This window comes from Corylus avellana, chromosome 4, assembly GCF_965113065.1.
Source record: "Corylus avellana chromosome 4, dhCorAvel1.hap1.2, whole genome shotgun sequence".
Classification (NCBI taxonomy): Eukaryota; Viridiplantae; Streptophyta; class Magnoliopsida; order Fagales; family Betulaceae; genus Corylus; species Corylus avellana.
The window spans coordinates 17,648,534-17,666,963 of NC_142493.1; the positions used below are offsets into that span (position 1 = coordinate 17,648,534).

Genomic DNA, 18,430 nt, shown 5'->3' on the forward strand with positions numbered 1-18,430 from the left:
AGTCATCTTGACAACCAGTAGTCTCTCTCTTGTCTATGTATACAGGTTGCTTCTGTCACAGCAGCAGCGCGCAGTTCTCTGTCTGTGCTTTGCTTTCAGGTGATAGTACTCTTTTTCTCATTTCATTCCCTTCCATTTCTTTTACTTACTTGTCTTGTGCATTCCCTTTTGTATATATTAACTGTTATGGGTTAGAATTACAGTTGCCTTACAATCATTTTTTTGAAGGTGTAAGGATTTGCAACATCTAGAAATTGTCTTATCATTAGCATGGATGTCAAAGCTCTACACTTTGGATATCTGACTTCGAGAGAAACTTTTTCTGTGCTCTGGAAACGGGAAGATGTTTCTGTTGAATTAAATTTGGAAAAGAGAAAGTGGTTCTTCTTTCTTTCTCATCTCTCTGAAAAATACAAGCTTGAAATCTCCGATGACAGCATTTGGAAGATTAAGCTACATCGACCACGTGGCCAAGCTACAAAGTTTCTTCTCATTCAGGTTAATTTGTTGCTTAATTGCTAATAACGTTTCTATGATTTGCTGCTTCCACGCTTTCTGTTGTTCAAATGATTTCCTGATATCGTGGTTGTGTGGGTATATTCATGTTATAGAATCACTGAATCAGGTATTTGCTTCAATTTTGCTGCGCGTCGATTTTATCCTAGTCATGTTAATTTATACAGGTGTCTGAGACTTACAAAGGGAAACAAATAACATAATTTATTGTAATTGAGTTTGGTTAATCTTTCTTGAGAATACTAGCTGTCGGGTTGATTTGATTTGCCTCCGTTGCTTGAGTTTCCTTGTTCAGATTTTTGCCTTGTTGATGATGTAGTCGTTGCTTGAGTTTCCATTTGTAGAGTGTTGCCTTGTTGCATGTGAATTTGTTCATTACACCCCCCTAGTAAATGAGACGAGTGGCACACAACGTTGATAAATGAGATGATGTTGTTGGTTTAGTAAAGATGTTAGCGGGATTGTCTTTGCTGGGGATGAAGCGAATTGATAGAGTTTTGAAGGCGACCTTGTTACGAAAAAAGTGAGTCTATTTCAATGTGCTCTGTACGCACATGGAAGGCTGGATTTGCTGTTAAATGTGGTTCCAAGGCCTGGATTGGAGCCAAATGAGTTCACAACAATGATAGATGGGGTGCAATATTCAGATTCATTGTTTGTGAGAGGACCAAGAGATGAGATTGTGTCCAAGAAAGACGCAAAATCTACCTGTTGATTTTCTTTTGTCTGGATAGTCAACTGAGTTAGCATAAGAGAATGTTTGAAGGGTACGAGATGGAGACTGAAGAAGCAGCAAACCATAGGAAATGGTGGACTGGAGGTACCGCAAGATATGCTTCATAACTTGAAGGTGGAAAGAGGTGGGCTGGTGCATGAATTGAGAGACTTTGTTGACAGCGAAGGAGACGTCGGGACAAGTGAGAGATAGATATTGCAGGGTGCTGACAAAGCCATGGTAGGAGTAGGGATCAATGAGTGGATCGCCGGAGAAAAGAGAAAGAGCATGTGCTATGGACATATGAGACTTGACAGTTTTAGCTTTTGACATGTTACTTTTGCGGAGGGGGTCAAGGATGTAGCGTTGTTGTGAGAGAATGAACCCATCAGGTGTAGAAATAATTTTCCATGCTAAGGAAGAAGTGGAGAGGACCTAAGTCCTTGATGGCAAAGTCAGTTCTGAGTGAATGTAGAAGAGTGGTTGACCCTTCGAGAGGACAGCTGGTGCTGAGTACATAACTAGTGTGTTGAGGTTTGCTGAAAATGAAAAGCGAAGAGTTGGAGCAGGAGCCGACAAATTCAAAATCCAAGAGGTGATCCCTAAGATGGGAGTACCAAATGCGAAGGGCTTGTTTTAAGTAGTACATGGATTTGTGTAACTTGCAGACATGATGAGAAAACTAAGGATGGAGGAAGCTAGGTGTAACGCCCCGATAAATTAACGGTTCCCTTTCTAGTCGAATTCGTCCAAAGAATAAGACTCGGGGATCTCTACTCCTCAAAAGGGAATACTACGCAACGGAAACACATGATATATCTATCAACATTCACAATTACAACCAGAGCATTTGCAATCTTCATATAATTAAGTCATCAATTATACATGTCACCATAAAGAATATTTATACTAAACTTAAATATACAAATACATCTCAAAATAATAAATCTGAAATGTCATCCAAAAATACAAGATACCATAAGCAACCTTCGAAGTCTTGCAATAGGTCCACAAGTCATAGCCCCATCAACCCCTTTACGTCGAACAGTCTCATCTGCATCGAGATCCGGTCTACTCAACCCTAGTTGGCTCCTCTATATAACACCAAAATGCTTCATTGGTGAAGAAAAGAAAATGGTAAGTTTGACAACTTAGTAATTAGGTAACCTAGTGTTAGTGTGTGACAGTGAACATTTCATATGCAGATAAAAGTGTAAAGTCTGGATATCATTCATTTTAAAATATTTATTAGGATGTTTTTGCAATATTTAATTTTAAATCAACATTGTATGGGTCCTTACTTTGTTTGCAACTACTTGTGCCATCTAGTAAGATCAATCATTGCTTTGTTTGCAACTACTTGTGCCATCTACAAAGCAAGATCACAATTTCATAAATATTTTTCGTTCTGATTAACCCCTAGAGTAAGGTTGTGTTTGTCCTGCACATCACCTTTCAACAAGGACTGGTCCGTTCATTTCCTCTCTTCAAAACCCTATTGGCCTAGCCCCCTTCACTTAGGACTAACGGCTTGTGAGGCCACACCCAACAAATGGTGTAACGCTCCGAAAATTAATTAACTGGAAATTAACTTCACGGTTCGTCTCCCAGCCTTATCCCTCAAGGAACAAGACTCAAGATCTCTACTCATCAAAAAGAGGATATTAAGTAACAAAAACATTAAGATTCTATCAACACTAGTCATTACGACTAGAACATCTAGCCAAAAATCATCATAGTAGCTGAAATTATACTATACATATCATCGTTACAAGGGATCCATGTTATACCTTAATATACAATCATGCGTCAAAACTCTTAAGTCTATATCATCACCCAAAAGTATTAGTTACTATGAGCACCTGCCTAATCTCGCTATAAGTTCTCAAGCATCACCCGGATTAAGTCTTCTACAGTAACTGAATGCTTCGCAGTATCCATCTTCTGCTAAACTATCTACAATAGCACAGATATACGTATGGGGGAAAAGAGGAAAAGAATACAAGGGTAAGTTCGATGACTTAATGAATATAAATGAACATTACGTATCCGTCATTAAATGGTGAACTCAGTTGTTTATAAATCATATGTAGCATTATGAAGTGACAGTTTGTAATAGATGCAATATAGATATAGTATATGTTGTAATATAAGAATCATGTCATAGTTTAAACCGTATGGTCTACCCGAGATACTACCCCTCCTTGGTAGGGTTGACACTGTCTCGAGGGACTTGTAATACAATACCGGTGCCCCGGATATTGTACGCTACCGTCTATCACTAGCAACCCGACCAAGTTCAATCTCGGGTGGTTCACACTACTAATGATGTACATTTTGTAGTGACCAACCAATCAAGCGTAGTTGTGGTGGTCAAGAATAACCATTGTATCCAATGCCCATATAAACGTACACACATTTGACTATAGAGTTAACCTATATAGTAAGCCCATGGCCGTTATCCCGCACGTACCGTTGTACATAGTTATACGATGCAATTAATCTTATTCGTCTTTTACATGCATGCTTTTACAAGTCTCATCATTTAATTATCTTCTTAGTCAATATACATTTTCATAAAATAGAGTTCACATTATTCCAAAATGTATTTCATAAGAGTTGTAAATATACATGTTTAATACATATAAAATAGTCATGCAATGCGAGAATAGTAATAACAAGTATTCTTGTGACTTTGTACTCACTTGTGTCATAAGGCTCTTCTATAAAATCCTCTTGAGGATCCACAACCTCGAAATTTGAGAAGAGACCTATCATTAGTTCTAAAATCAAGCTAAAGCAAGCCTTATACTTAAATATGTCCTAAACAGACTTTTAGCCAGACAATTGAACGTTAGGTCAAAGCAGCGCGAACATTCGGCCACGAGATCGAACATTCGGACAGAGAGGTGTGAACGTTTGGTGATGGGCAGAAAACCCATTTCAAACCAAAAACCCACTAAACCACCTCTAGCAAAGTCCCAAGGCCTTATCATGATCTTTAAAAGAATCCTAACCCAAAATAACACCTCAATGTAGAAGAAAATACATCTAATATCATCAAAACGTTAACCTAAGATTAAGGCCAATAGCATAACTAGAAGCTCAAAGCTACCAACTAAGCTAACTATGAAATGCACTTAAACAACATAACAACTAAGTAAAGAACCAACTAGGCTTAGAAGATTACCTCCTTTAAACAAAACCTCCAAGAAATTTCTCATTCTCCTTCAAGAACTCTCACATACACTCAAATAGAGGTTCCACAGGGCAACAGTAGTGGAATGAGGCTTAAGGGTTGAGTGGGGAGGGGAATTTATAGGGCTGGAAAAGCTGTGGGTGCTTCTGTGATAGTTCTGCAGGCCATCAAAAGTTCGATACTAAGTGTTGAACGTTCAATGTACTATTACACAATTGTTTGAATGTTTGGTCATTACCCAATGGTTCGATGTGCTTCTTGTCGAACATTCGGTGGTGTGCTTCCTGTCAAACGTTTGGTACTTATCAACGAACGTTCACAATTGACTTTTTCAATAGTTTGACCGATTGTGCAGTGTTTAGTAAAACATGAGTAAATTTTATTACGTGTCTCAGAATTGTGCGTGTCACCTCATTCCAGAAAGCTCTTTCCAAGACAAACATCATGGTATCCATTCCAATATTTTTGAGTGCCTTATTGGGAATAAAAAATTTAAGATTTTCCTCTTAAGACGGCGTTTTCAATGATTTTTCGTCATTTAGGAATTATTCCTTAACTTTCACACCGTAAATGATCTCATACTCATTGGTTACTATGTATAAACTGATTCTTTAGTACTACAGGATTCAAACATTCAGTACCTCTCTTGAACGTTCGATGCAACAGTAAAATCTTAAAAAGTCCAAGGTCTTACACTTTACCAAATGAGAACCAACCCTAGCATCATAATTAGAGTGTACTTAACCCTAATTTATTTTTGGGGTATTACAAATGGTGTGTTGCACTGCCTCCACACATATTTTATACACAGATGCACACAAGGTATCGGTGTTATAACATTTATCACATTCATCTCACCATACGTAACATCATATCACATTTAAATATTCTCAAGTAGCTCAATAAAATATTATTTATGAGTTAAAAGTTATAAAAAGAGTTATTGTCACAGATTTCATGCATAAAATATTATTTATTTATTTAAAGAGTTGTTCAAGAGATAACCTGGCTTTGTCTTCGAAAACATTATACATAAAATGCACCATGTCATTATTTATAAAAATAATAGCATAAGATAGCCCACTTACCTTGATTGCTTAATCCTTCCCTTGGAAACCGTCTACAAATTCTTCAATACTGAAATATGTGAAAGGATCTAATATTTAAACTAGACCTAAGCTAAAATACCCTTAAACCTATTCTTAGGGCATAATGGTAATTATGTATGACTATTGAACGTTCGGAAATACTGTCAAACAATTGGCATCAAACATTCAATATTCTTTCATATCGAACATTCGATATCAAACGTTCGGTACTTCCATCGAATGTTCAATTAGTCTAGCAAAACTTCTGTTTCTAAGAAAGGGTCCTATCTCTACCCATTCAACACCATCCAAGGTTTGATTTCACTTCTTAATACGATTCTAAGCCCAAATATAACTTCCATACATAAACATGTTTATCTATTATCATCTAATCTCTAACCTATCATCAATGTTTCTATAAAGTAACATCAAACTCATAATATCTGTTAATAGTTTTGTAGTAAGAAGTTGAGAGGGAGAAGATGAGGCTGCTCTATTATTCCGCTTATATTGAACCTAATACAAACATCTTAATATATAGGATTAGGGAAATATCATAATGACCAAACTACCCTCAAACCCTAATGACTTACTAACCTTAATAGGTCTTCTAACACTCCCCCTCAAGCTGTTCCAGTTTGGAGCATACAATACAAAAACCCATAAAAATAACAAGAAAATTTGCTAAAACTTCAACGCCAATCGAAAACTCGTCGGAAACTGCAACAAGTGGTCAAATCTTGCCGAAAAACACTAAGGCCGATAGGATCTCGCCAGAAGCCAACAAGGACCGATCAAAAACTATCGCAGAACACTAAGGCTGGTTGGATCTCTCCGCAAAACACTAAGGGTAGATTAGATATCACCTAAAAACACCAAGGCAAGAAGAATCTCGCCAGACAACAAAAATCGGTCGGAAACCACCGCAAAACACCAAGGCCGGTCGGATCTCACTACAAAACACCAAGGCCGGTCCTTGGTGTCCAATATCATTCCTCTTAAAATATTTATTGGGAAGTTTTTGCAATCACGCTCATTTCATATAAATATAGTAACTTTAAATTAACATTATCTGTGTACGTACTTTGTTTGCAACTACTTATGTCATCTACGAAGTATGACTAATCCTTGCTTTGCTTGCAACTATGTGTGCCATCTAAAAAGCAAGGTCACAATTTCATAAACATTTCTCACTCTGGTTAACCCCTAGAGTTAGGTATTGCTTGTCTTGCACATCACCTTTTGGCAAAGACTAGTCTATTCATCCTCTTTCCTTGAAACCCTATTGGCCTAGCCCCCTTTACTTAGAACTAACGGCGTATGAGGCCACACCCAACAAATGGTGGTGTGTTGCATTGCCTACACAGATATTAAATACACAGACGCACACACGGTACCGGTGCCATTACATTTATCAAATTGATCCCATCATACATAACATCACATCACATTTTAATATTCTCAACTAGCCCAATAAACAATTCATGTATACTTTGAGTTAACAGTTATAAAAAGAGTTTTTGTCACACATTTCATACATAAAATATTATTCATTTATTTCAAGAGATGCTCAAGAGATAACTCGGGTTGAGAATTTAGCTACACATGACTATGAAACTAAAACCTAAACCTAAAGAAAAACTAAACTAAAGAGAAAAGTTGTGGATTACATTATGTCTCTAAAATTGTCTCCCAAAACTAGTCTCTTTTTTCTTGAATGCATAGAGGTCTGTTTATAGGGCTTAAAAGAGTCTTAGAAGCCTTAGTAAACCTAGATAATTCGGAGGTTTGTCTCCAGTCCAAAAAGAAGTATAAAATCAAATTTTGACTTGGAAAAGAAGTCTTTTCGCGTTCTGGCGGCGTGAGTGCGCTCGATTGCACTCGTGCATGTGTTGTTCTGCTCTTGCGGCGTAGCGCTCATGCACTAGTGTTGATGATGGTCGTGGGTGCAATCGAGCACAACCCACCTTGGATCGAGCGCACATGCGCTCGAGCGCTGGATGGTGCGCTCGATCCTACTTTCGTAGATGGCTATTTTTCAGCTTCCTTCCAAACTTTTCATTCTTCTCTTTAAAGACGCAGTTTTTCGTTAATGACCAATAAAACACTAAAAACACAAAACATTAACTAATGACATAGCTAAAGGATTAACTTATGTAAATTAAGGGGGTTCAAATATGCAATATTTGGCACTCATCAAACACCCCCAAACTTACATTTTGCTAGTCCTTTAGCAAAACAAAACGAAAAATAAAATAAAAGCAAGAAACATAAATCCTCTTTCGTGGGAGAGACAATTGCATTTAGCATATGCAACAAGCGTTTTAAACCCCTAGGCATCCCTAGTCGACGAGTGAAGTCTCGTGAGGGTTTAACAGGAATGATACCCACAAACATTGCAGCACTATGTTGTTAACAAGAAAGAAGTTTCACACAAACCATGGTTCTTATTCATAAGCAAACTTAAAAAGATAAACACTATCATCACAGTCAAAAGAGAATCCAGAATCATATCATTCATAAATGGACAATTGAGACATCAAATGTTCTAAAAAGTGCAAAGTGAAATTAGCATACAATCATGGGGCTTACAATTTAAACTCAAAACAAGTTCCTAAAATTTTGTAAGAATCCCTACCACATGAAACAACCAAGGTAAGGTATGAACATTTTTTTTTTCTTAACTTTTTGTGTAGGCTGTGCAATGCCTAGCTCCCTTAAGCTTTCTAATTGAGCCCTGTAATGAGTGTCGAGCCAATGACTCCCAAACTAGGTGGCTTTAGGACATTAGATGTGGAACATCCCTAAGGGCTTATTAACTCAAGTTAAAAAGGCTACAAAGCCAAACTAGCCATACCATAAATCAACTTGATCTTTACACCTTTTGACGCGAACACTTAATGCTTAATAAGGTAAGAGGTCCAGTTACTCAGTGAAAAACTCAACATAATCTTTATTTTCTTTTTCTTTTTTCCTTTTTTTTTTTTCCTTTTTTTTTTTTTTTTTTATCTTGCAAGCCAAGGTTATTCATCAATAGGTCATCCCAAAAATCTTAAAAGGAACAAGCCTAAGCTCAAACATCATACCTCACAGAAAACATGCTAATGTGCTCATAAAAATTTATCTCAAAACAAGTAAAATCTGTTTTATCCAAAAATAAGTCAAAGGACTCATACTCCTAATGACATAATGATGTGTTCAACTCTTTAAACAAGCCATTGAAATGCAAACCACAATCACAGTTTAACTCAAACTTGACAACAACATAACACAATTTTTTTTTTTTTTTAAAAAAAAAAAATTAGCACAAAAAGACAAATAAAAATAAACAAATACGAACAAACATAAACAGACAAAGTATTTTTCCATACCCCCAAACTTGAATTACACATTGCCCTTAACGTGTAGTATAGAAATACATTACTGGAAGTAAGGAAACATCAATATGTGAAAAAGGGGCAGGGCATCCCCCAAACTCAAACACCAAAACACCTATCAACAAAACTAACATCAATATTTTTTTTCCATAGAAACAAACACCAAAAGATTAATTGCTGTTAGAAACAATAACAAATAATAATAAAAAAAATGTAATGAAAAAGAAAAGAAAGAACTTGTGGAGTGAAGTGCAGAAAATAAACTGGAAGAAAAAAATTTACAATGCTTCCCCCGATCATGCGGATGTCCAATCAATCCCTTTCACCCTTTCTTCTTCAAAACTTCATAGCACTCTGGAAGGATGTTTCACCATCTTATCTAGAATTGCTTGCTTCGAAGGATCTTCTTAGGAAAGTGGTTTCTAGATTTGTGTGCTTGTGTGAACAAGCCCTTGAGTATTTTAACATAAGATGGCTTTTTTAGACATCCAGGTGATGAAGCTTTGGATTCTTTATTTGTCTCAAGAAGGACAGTGATGTAGGCAGGAGCTTCAGTACTCACTTCCATGTCACTAGGCAAACTAGAATTTGTTGGGGGCTCAATGTTCTCCTGGTGCTCAATTTGATCAGGGTGTTGAACTTGCTCTTTTTTTTCTTCCTCCTCATTGTTATCCACAATTTTCTCCCTCTCAAGTGTGGTGGTGACTTAGACTTGCTCATGATAAGAATTGCTAGTATCATCCTTATTAATCATGCTCACGTAGTGTAAAATGAATGGACATTCGCTTTGGTGGTGAGTAAGATTATAACAATACAAACAACACAAAGATGGTCCGCAATTATTCTTAATTTTGGTATAGGCAGACCTAGCTATCCTAAGTTGGACTTTTCTCCTATCTAAGTCATCAATGTGAGCAGTTAAAAAAAGTTGCACTAGTTCATCTTTAGGAAGATAATTTCTTGTAGCCTGAGCTAACCATGAGAAATCAGATTGGTTGCTCCTATCCTGGTTGTAGAAATTGGAATTTAAATCAAACCCTGAACTGGAGAAACTGGTGTTAATTTGCTCATATGAAAAATTAGAAACTTGTCCCCAGGATGGATAATTATTATCACTATGATGATAAGGATTGGAGCAGTATGAACATGGTTTATATGGTGTGTAAGTGTGAGAAAAATGGGTAGGGGTAGATCTAGCTGCTTTGATTTGGTTTAATTTGTCATATAAGGCATTGATGTCAGCTTGAAAATTCATGATCACTCTCACGTTTTAGCATGCAAATATCCCATATAAAACATTAACCATAATTTTTAAACTAACACAAAAACGACAAACACACAAAAAAAAAAAAAAAAAAAAACAAAACAAAACAAACAAAACAAAACAAAACAAAACAAAACAAAAACAAAAACAAAAAAAAACTAAACTTTAAAAACTCACAAAAAGGACCAAAAATAAGTTTGGCAAAATTTTTTAGCTACTGCCAGTCTGTTGGTGCTGCCTGTGGAGGTGCACTCGAGTGCAAGCTAGATGGGATCGAGCGCAGGTGTGCTAATCCGTTAGTGGTGCTGCCTTGGGCGTTAACGCACTCGAGCTTGCGCACGGGGTTGTCGAGCGCAAACGCGCTCAACTGGGCTAACTGCTGCCTTGGCCACGGATGCGCTCAAGCGTACTGCAGTTGCGCTTGAACATATATGCGTTGAAGTGCGGAAGGTGTTGTTTGCTGCACACTAGTCTGTTGACTGCTGCTCCTCACGGCACAAGTGCGGTCGAGCATACAGATGTGCGCTTGATCGGGTGCTATAGATTTGGTCTAGTAGGAACTGAAAAACAGTAAAAAATACAAAAAAGAAAAGAAAAATCTTTTTTTTTTCTTTTATTAGCAACAAGAATAAAAATTGCAGAAAAATAAAATCCTAATTATAACTAGTAGAAAGATAAAATCAATTTAAACATAAATTAGCTTCAAAAATTAATCAACTCCCCGGCAACGGCGCCAAAAACTTGTTGTGCAAATTTTAATACTTGCAAGTGCACGAATCGTTTGCAATATAATGTTTTGCAAGTGCGAGGTCGAACCCACAGAGAATTGTGCTTTTAGAAGAGAAATTTATATCTAAACCAATTAAACCCTAACCTAGTTCCAAAAGAGTTTTGAATTGGGGTTTTTGAAAATTAAAAGATATACACATAATCTAAATAAACTAAGTAAATCAATAGATAAAGGTACTAAGGTTTTGGAATTCACACTCACCAAATCATAACAACATACTTCATGTTCATCAATATTAATCCGAAGTTCTCACAATAAAAATCTTAGATATGTTTTACTATGCTTCAAACAATTAATCAAAACCATCCCATGTATCCATTCATTGCACAAATCAAATAAGGAATCCAAATTTAATTGAAACACCAAATGTATACGAAGAACAAATCATAAGGGATATCTAATTTTTAGGCAAATAAAACCAAGGCATCAATTATGTGAAATTATCTTAAATCATCAAGTGTATCTTTGAATCACAACAAGATATCCAAGAATCATGCCACATACTGAAAAGAAGTAAAAAAAAATTGAAATAATAAACCCAATAAAATCGGAAAAATAAAGACTTACATAAAAGTACGTTGTTCTTCATCGGTGAGGCTTCATCCTCAACCTTAGTTGAGAATTTAGCTCCACATGACTATGAAACTAAAACCTAAACCTAAACCTAAAGAAAAACTAAAATAAAGAGAAAAGCTGTGGATTACATTTTGTCTACAAAATTGTCTCCCAAAACTAGTCTCTTTTTTCTTGAATGCATAGAGGTCTATTTATAGGGCACAGGAGAGTCCTAAAAGCCCTAGTAAACCTAGATAATTTGGAGGTCTATCACCCAATCCAACAAAAAGTCTAAAATCACATTTTGACTTGGAAAAGAAGTCTTTCCGCATTCTGGTGGCGCGAGTGCGCTTGATCGCACTCGTGCATGCATTGTTCTGCTTTTGTGGAGCAGCACTCATGCGCTGGTGTTGATGATGGTCGTGGATGCGCTCAAGCGCAACCCACTTGGGATCGAGCTCACATGCGCTCGAGCGCTGGATTGTGCGCTCGAGCGCTGGATGGTAGCTCGACCCTACTTCCATAGATGGCTCTTTTTCAGCTTCCCTCCAAACTTTTCATTCTTCTCTCTAAAGATGCAGTTTTTCTTTAATGACCTACAAAACACTAAAAACACAAAATTAACTCAAAACATTAACTAACGACATAGCTAAATGATTAACTAATGGAAATTAAGGAGTCCAAATATGCAGTATTGGCACTCATCATAACCCATCATCAATGTTTCTATAAATTAACATCAAACTCATAATATCCAACTTGTAAGCTTAACCCTACAACTAATCTACCATAATACATCTCTAAAATATAAGGATCTGTAATTAATATCCCTAAATAGTTTGTTAATCATGCAAAATTAACAAGGTAACACATGCTTAATCATAACCCATACAATATCCAACATCAAGCCTATCATATTCATCTGAGAAAGCTTAAACAACAAAACCATTAACCTAAATCTTTAAATAGCAAACCCCTTGACCTATAATCAGTAGAAAATACAAGAACTTAAAGAGAAAAGTGTTATAATCTTACCCTTGAAGCTTTCCTTAAGTTCCTTTGCTCCATACAAACTTTCGTCCATTGATTTTCTCTTCAAAAATCTAATCTTTCCTTCCATTTCTCACTCTACTTTCTCACTTTATAGCTGCTAGGTCATGTATGAGAGGTTGGGGGCGCACCATATAAAACCCTAGCCTCAAACAAGCCTTTTGTAGCTGAAAAATCTATCCTTTCTTCACGTCCCAGATCTGATCAAACGTTCGGTACTTCACTGAATGTTCACAGTTAAATTTTTTGAAGTTTAACCTACCGCTCTGTGTTTAGTAAAACACACATAACTTTTGCTATGGGACTTTGAAAATTGTGCGTGCAACCCCATTCCGGAAGGCTCTTTTTCGAGATGACCGTCATGGTATCCATTCCAATATTTTTTGGTGTCTTATTGAGAATCAAAAATCTAATATTTTCCCTCTTAAGACGGTGTTCCAAGTGCTTTTATGTCCTTTAGGAATTCTTCCTTAACATTCACACCATAATTGATCTCATACCAATTATCCTAATCATTTCCATTTGGTTACCATGTATTTACAAAAAGGGTTGAGGATAAGGATGAGCTGATTTGTTGGTATTGTAGACATCAAACGTTTGGTGGTTCATGATCGAACGGTTAGTGTACTATTACCAAATAGTTCTAGGATTGCAGATCAAACGTTCAGTTGTCCATGCTCGAACGTTCGATGTACTTTTTGGACATATGCCTGAACACCTTGTCTTTACTTTTCTGACATACGGTCGATTGTCAATTTTGCACCACTCGAGATACGGTCAAACTTTCGGTGGTCCACGCTTGATCATTTAGTACTAGGGTTTGAATCCAACGTTCAGTAATCCTACTTTGAGTGTTTGGTGAAACAGTAAAATCTTTAAAATGTCCAAGGTGTCACACTTTACTAAATGAGAACTAACCCTAGCATCCTTAAATTATAATTAAAGTGTACTTAACCCTAGTTTATTGTTATGGTATTATAGTGGGAGACTGAGTAATATACACATCCTCAAAGAGCCATCCATGTAAGAAAGCATTTTGAACATCAATCTAGTACATGGGCTAGTCGAAGGAGATGGCAAGTGAGAGAAAGAGGCAAATGGTGGTAGGCTTAACAACTGGATTGTATGTCTCACCAAAGTCAATCCTAGGCTATTGGTGAAAGCCTTTGGCAATGAGACAAGCTTTGTAGGAATGAGTTGTGCTATCAGCTTTGAGTTTGAGACGGAAGAGCCATTTGCAACCAACTATATTCAAGTCGATTGCAAGGGGGCAAGTGTCCAAGTACCCTGCTAAGTAACGCATCAAATTCAGTGTTCATAGCTGTAACGTCCTAATGAAAGCAATTAACTAGTAATTAACTCCACAGTTCGCCTTCAAATCTTATTCCATGGGGAACAAGACTCAGAGATTTTATCCTCTCCGAAGAGAGTCTGCTGTGAAATACTTTAACTAAGGGACATAGATAATAACAATTTTAAACCACAATCATAATAACCAGAGTGAAACTTAAAGCATCATAACATAGATTCATTCCCCAAATGTAGTGGTGAGAGACTAGTTATCTAAAATATAATACATATCGCATCTACTTGTTCCAAGTAAAAACAATTTTATGCGGTGACAGTTTACCATGGATGCCATATAGGTATAGTGCATGTTGTAATTTAAGAATCATGTCATACTTCAAACTGTATGGTCTACATGAGATATTACCCATCTTAGCTGGGTTTGTATTGTCCTAAGTGACCTATAATACAATACTGATGTACCAGATATTACACGCTACCGTCCATAACACTAGCAGCCCAACCGAGTCCGACCTAGGGTGGCCTACGCTACTAATAATGTACGTCTTATAGTGACTTGCCAATCAAACATGCTTGTGTCAATCACGAACAACCATTGAATCCAAGGCCCATATAAACACACACACATTTGACAATATAGTTAACTTGTATAATAAGACCATGGCCATTATTGCGTATGTACCGGTGTAGCACATCATACGGTGCAATTAGTCTTATCTATCTTTTACATGAGTGCTCTTACAAATCTCACCATGTTCATTATCTTGCTCACTCAGCACACATTTTAAAAAAATATAATTTATAGTAAATCAAAATGTATTTAATGAGAGTTGTAAAGATGCATATTTGGTACACATAAAATAGTCATGCAATGCAAGAAAAATAACAAGTATTCATGTGAGTTTATACGCACTTGGGTGGTATAGCTCCTCCACAAACTGCTCTGAACTTTCCACACACTTGTAATTTGTGAAAAGTCCTATTATTAGTTCTAAACCTAATCTAAACAAGTCCTAGACCTAAATATGTTAAAAATAGAGTTTCTACATGGCCATCGAACGTTCAGGCAGAATAGCTCGAACATTTGGCGACAGTGGTTCGAACGTTTAATGCTAGGCAGAAAACTCATTCCGAACAAAACAACCACTTAATCACTTCTAAGCAAGTTCTACGGTCATAAAAAGATCCCTAACGCATTCCTTGCCCAAAATAACACATCCATGCAAAAGAAAATACATCTAACATCTTAAAAACGTTTAACCCAATCTTTTAAACCAATATTGGAACCAACTACATAACTACAAGCTCAAAACTTACAAGTTATACTTTGAAAGCACTTAAACAGCATAACAACTAGGTAAACAATAAGGTAGGCTTAGAAGGTTACCTCTTAGAAGCAAAGCCTTCAAGAAACTCACCCCTTTCCATCCAAAACTCACGCACTCACTCAAGCTGTGTTTTTTTAGGGCAATAAGGGCAGAATAAAGCTTAATGGGGTGAGGGAGGGGGGTATTTATAGGGTTAGAAAAGCTAAGGGCTTTGTTGTGACAGTCCTACAGGTAATCGAACGTTCGATGGTCCCTGGTCGAACATTCGGTGTACTATTATACACAGTGGTGGAGCCAGAAATTTGGGTCAGAGGGGTCAATTTTTTTTTTTTTTTTTAATGAAGAAAAAACTAATGTTGAACAAAAATTAATTAAAAATATTAAATAATATAACGAAATAAATAAGCAATTCAACAAATTTAATATTATTTAAAACATATAATTGTAACTTACAATTTATTCTATTGTCATCGACGAGTCTTCATATGCTTTTCGGATTTGGTCTCTATTACTATGATGGTATTCATAATTTTTTTTCTTAAGCAATGATTTACTGGAAAATATGCTAAATCTACCATGACACGAGGTCGTTTAGAATTTTATTATAGCGTAATGAAATCATTACTTTTTTCCATAATCTCATGTAACTAAAATTATATGAAAATATAAATAAAATATATAACAGAAACTATATATATATATATAAACTATTAATTTAAAAGAGCAATATAAAGATAAATATTTAATCAATCTTAAAATTTGATTACATACCTAAAATTTAATCAATAATTTTTACTGTTTCGCAAATCGCACTAAATATATACTTAACCCTTTGGTTTAAAGTCGGTGCTCTTAAAAAACAATAAAAAATCATTTCGAACTTCCAACTAGTTTCAAGTTTCAATGTTTATTAAGTTCCACTTCAAAAAAAAATAAATAAATAACACTTTATTAAGGTCAATTGGTCACTCTTTTTATCTAGTAGGTCATTTGGTAATTATTTGGTATCTCAAGTCTTGAACACTACGAGCATTTCTCCAATTTTTTAAAAGGCGTGTATTTCCTTCATGTAAACGGTGCATTTTTGGCAAAAATCAAAAGACTCATTCCTCTTCCCATTTTGCTTCTTCTACCTTATGTTTGACCTAATATCCTAACCCCTAAACTATAGTGAAAACAAAATCACGAAGGCGGCCAAACATGAATCCGGTCCTCTTGAAAAATATTTGCTCGTGTAAAGTCGATGCCCCCTGATGATCACTTGATGATTGTTTGAGGGTGGGCTTCGAAAAAATTCTATCAAAGGAAGGGAGATTTTTGGAAGGTGAGGGGGGGCATTTGACCCCTCTCAACCCCCCTCCCTCTGCCTCTGATTGTACAGTGGTTTTAGGATTGCAGATTGAACGTTTGGTCATTACCTAGTAGTTCTAAGATTGGTCATCAATGTTCGGTGGTCCCCCTTTGAACATTGGTGTATTATTACCCAACAGTTCTACAGTTGCAGATAGAATGTTTGGTTGTACCCCTCCGTACATTCGGCAATCCCCTCAATCGAAATTTTGGCAATCCCCAATCAAATGTTAGGTTAGAACCAAATGTCCAAATATCTTACTTCCAATGACCCTAATGATCTAGGTAAGACCTTTATCCCTTCTATTAATATCAAACATAGTCTGGTATTCACTCGGGGTACTACAATAGCTGCATGCCATATAGGTTGTTGAGCAGTTGTGGAGTAGGAGGTTGGTTCGATGTCATCGGAGCAAGCGACGAAAATGAGGGCCTTTTGGAAGGAGATAACAGATAAGACCTTCTAGAAGACTCTTAGGCTTGAAGAGTAAATTTTCTTTTGTGATTTTTAGAACATGTAAAGCATAACATAAAATCAAATTATAGGGAGAGAAGGTGCCACTGTTTTGGGTGGCGAGTTAGGTACTATTTGCCCACTTTGATCTGATCAAAGCTATCAAATTCCTCAAATTGAATATTCAAATTATTGAGATCGGAGGTGATGTGGTGAATAGCACCAGTTTCGGGATACCAGTTTAGGTCTTGTGGTTGAGATGAGGTGACCGTAAAAGTTATGAGATTTGGACTAGTAGCTTGGTAGGCTTGGTCAAACTGGTGATAACAGACATGGCCATATAATCTATTTTTCTAGAGACCTAGCAAGTAGCCCTCGAGCCCACTTGTGGGTTGAATTTGGTAGGACCTAGGATCCAAAGGTTCACCTGAATAATTATTTGAAGGGGTGTGACATAAAGGTCCACCTGAATAACCATAGGCAAAAGCCTGACATTGTGATCCACCCCCCCAATGGTCGTGATACATTGCTGGAAGAAGGCTAGGAGTTACAATGGCCACCAGGAACAGGGTGGGAGTCCCAACCACGGGTAGCGATATTGGCAGTGGGAAACAACAATTCTTGCCGGTTGCTTGCTGGAGCCTCATCTCATGGGATAGCATGCAATGACACAGGGAAAAGTGCTAGTTACATCTGTGATATCACTCCAAAATGACTAGTCAATTTGCAACTTCCCTAAAACCACTTATAAAGCTTAGTTTTACCTAGTAAGCAAGTAATGTGGGACTTAACACCCATAAGTGTCTTTCTATAAACTACTCACTCTATCTAGTCAACTCATCTTCCAAATATGATATCGGTGTGTTATAATCTCCCCCTTAACCCCAACGTCCTTTACCCTTGACGTTCTCGTTAAGGCCACATCATGTGGTGCTGATAGTGTAACACCCCCAAAATTAGCCTTGGCTAACCTGGCAAGGTTATTGGCAATTACCCCAGTTAAACCAACTTGTGGCTAAATGAGGAATCACCCCTCTAAGCATTATCAAAGTTAATGCATAGGAAGGTGATATAAATCTGAGAAAACTATTAAATCATAAAATAGACAAGTATATTCCTCGAAAATTAAAGACATGGAGCAACTAATAATAATGTAAAACAAATTTGATAGCAACATGAAGGTTCTAAGGCAAGGTTCCTAGTGGCAACCGTGCCACTCCTGGGTTCTGGTGACAAACTTCCTAAAAGGATAATAACAGTGTAAGTCTAATGACTTTGTAAGTAAACCTCACAATTACATATGATTGAGCCCATTTAAGCAGAAATAAACGTGTAATTTTAGTGAACATTTAAAAGAGGTCTTGTCTACGTTAATACACTATAAAAGTATTGTTTGGTTAATAAAAGAGTGGATAATTCTGACTCCTGCCTTGAAC

General features: G+C 36.6%; 1 protein-coding gene across 1 annotated transcript in view; it reads left to right on the forward strand.

Annotated features, from left to right (window-relative positions):
• Positions 1-240: 240 nt before the first annotated feature.
• The window catches only part of LOC132178148 (RNA-dependent RNA polymerase 1-like), a 32,909-nt gene continuing 14,719 nt past the window's right edge, over positions 241-18,430 (forward strand). Inside the window, exon 1 of the mRNA XM_088515228.1 lies at positions 241-498. Coding sequence (XP_088371354.1) covers positions 271-498 — 228 coding nt within the window. The 5' untranslated portion in view covers positions 241-270. The remainder of the gene's footprint in view (positions 499-18,430) is intronic.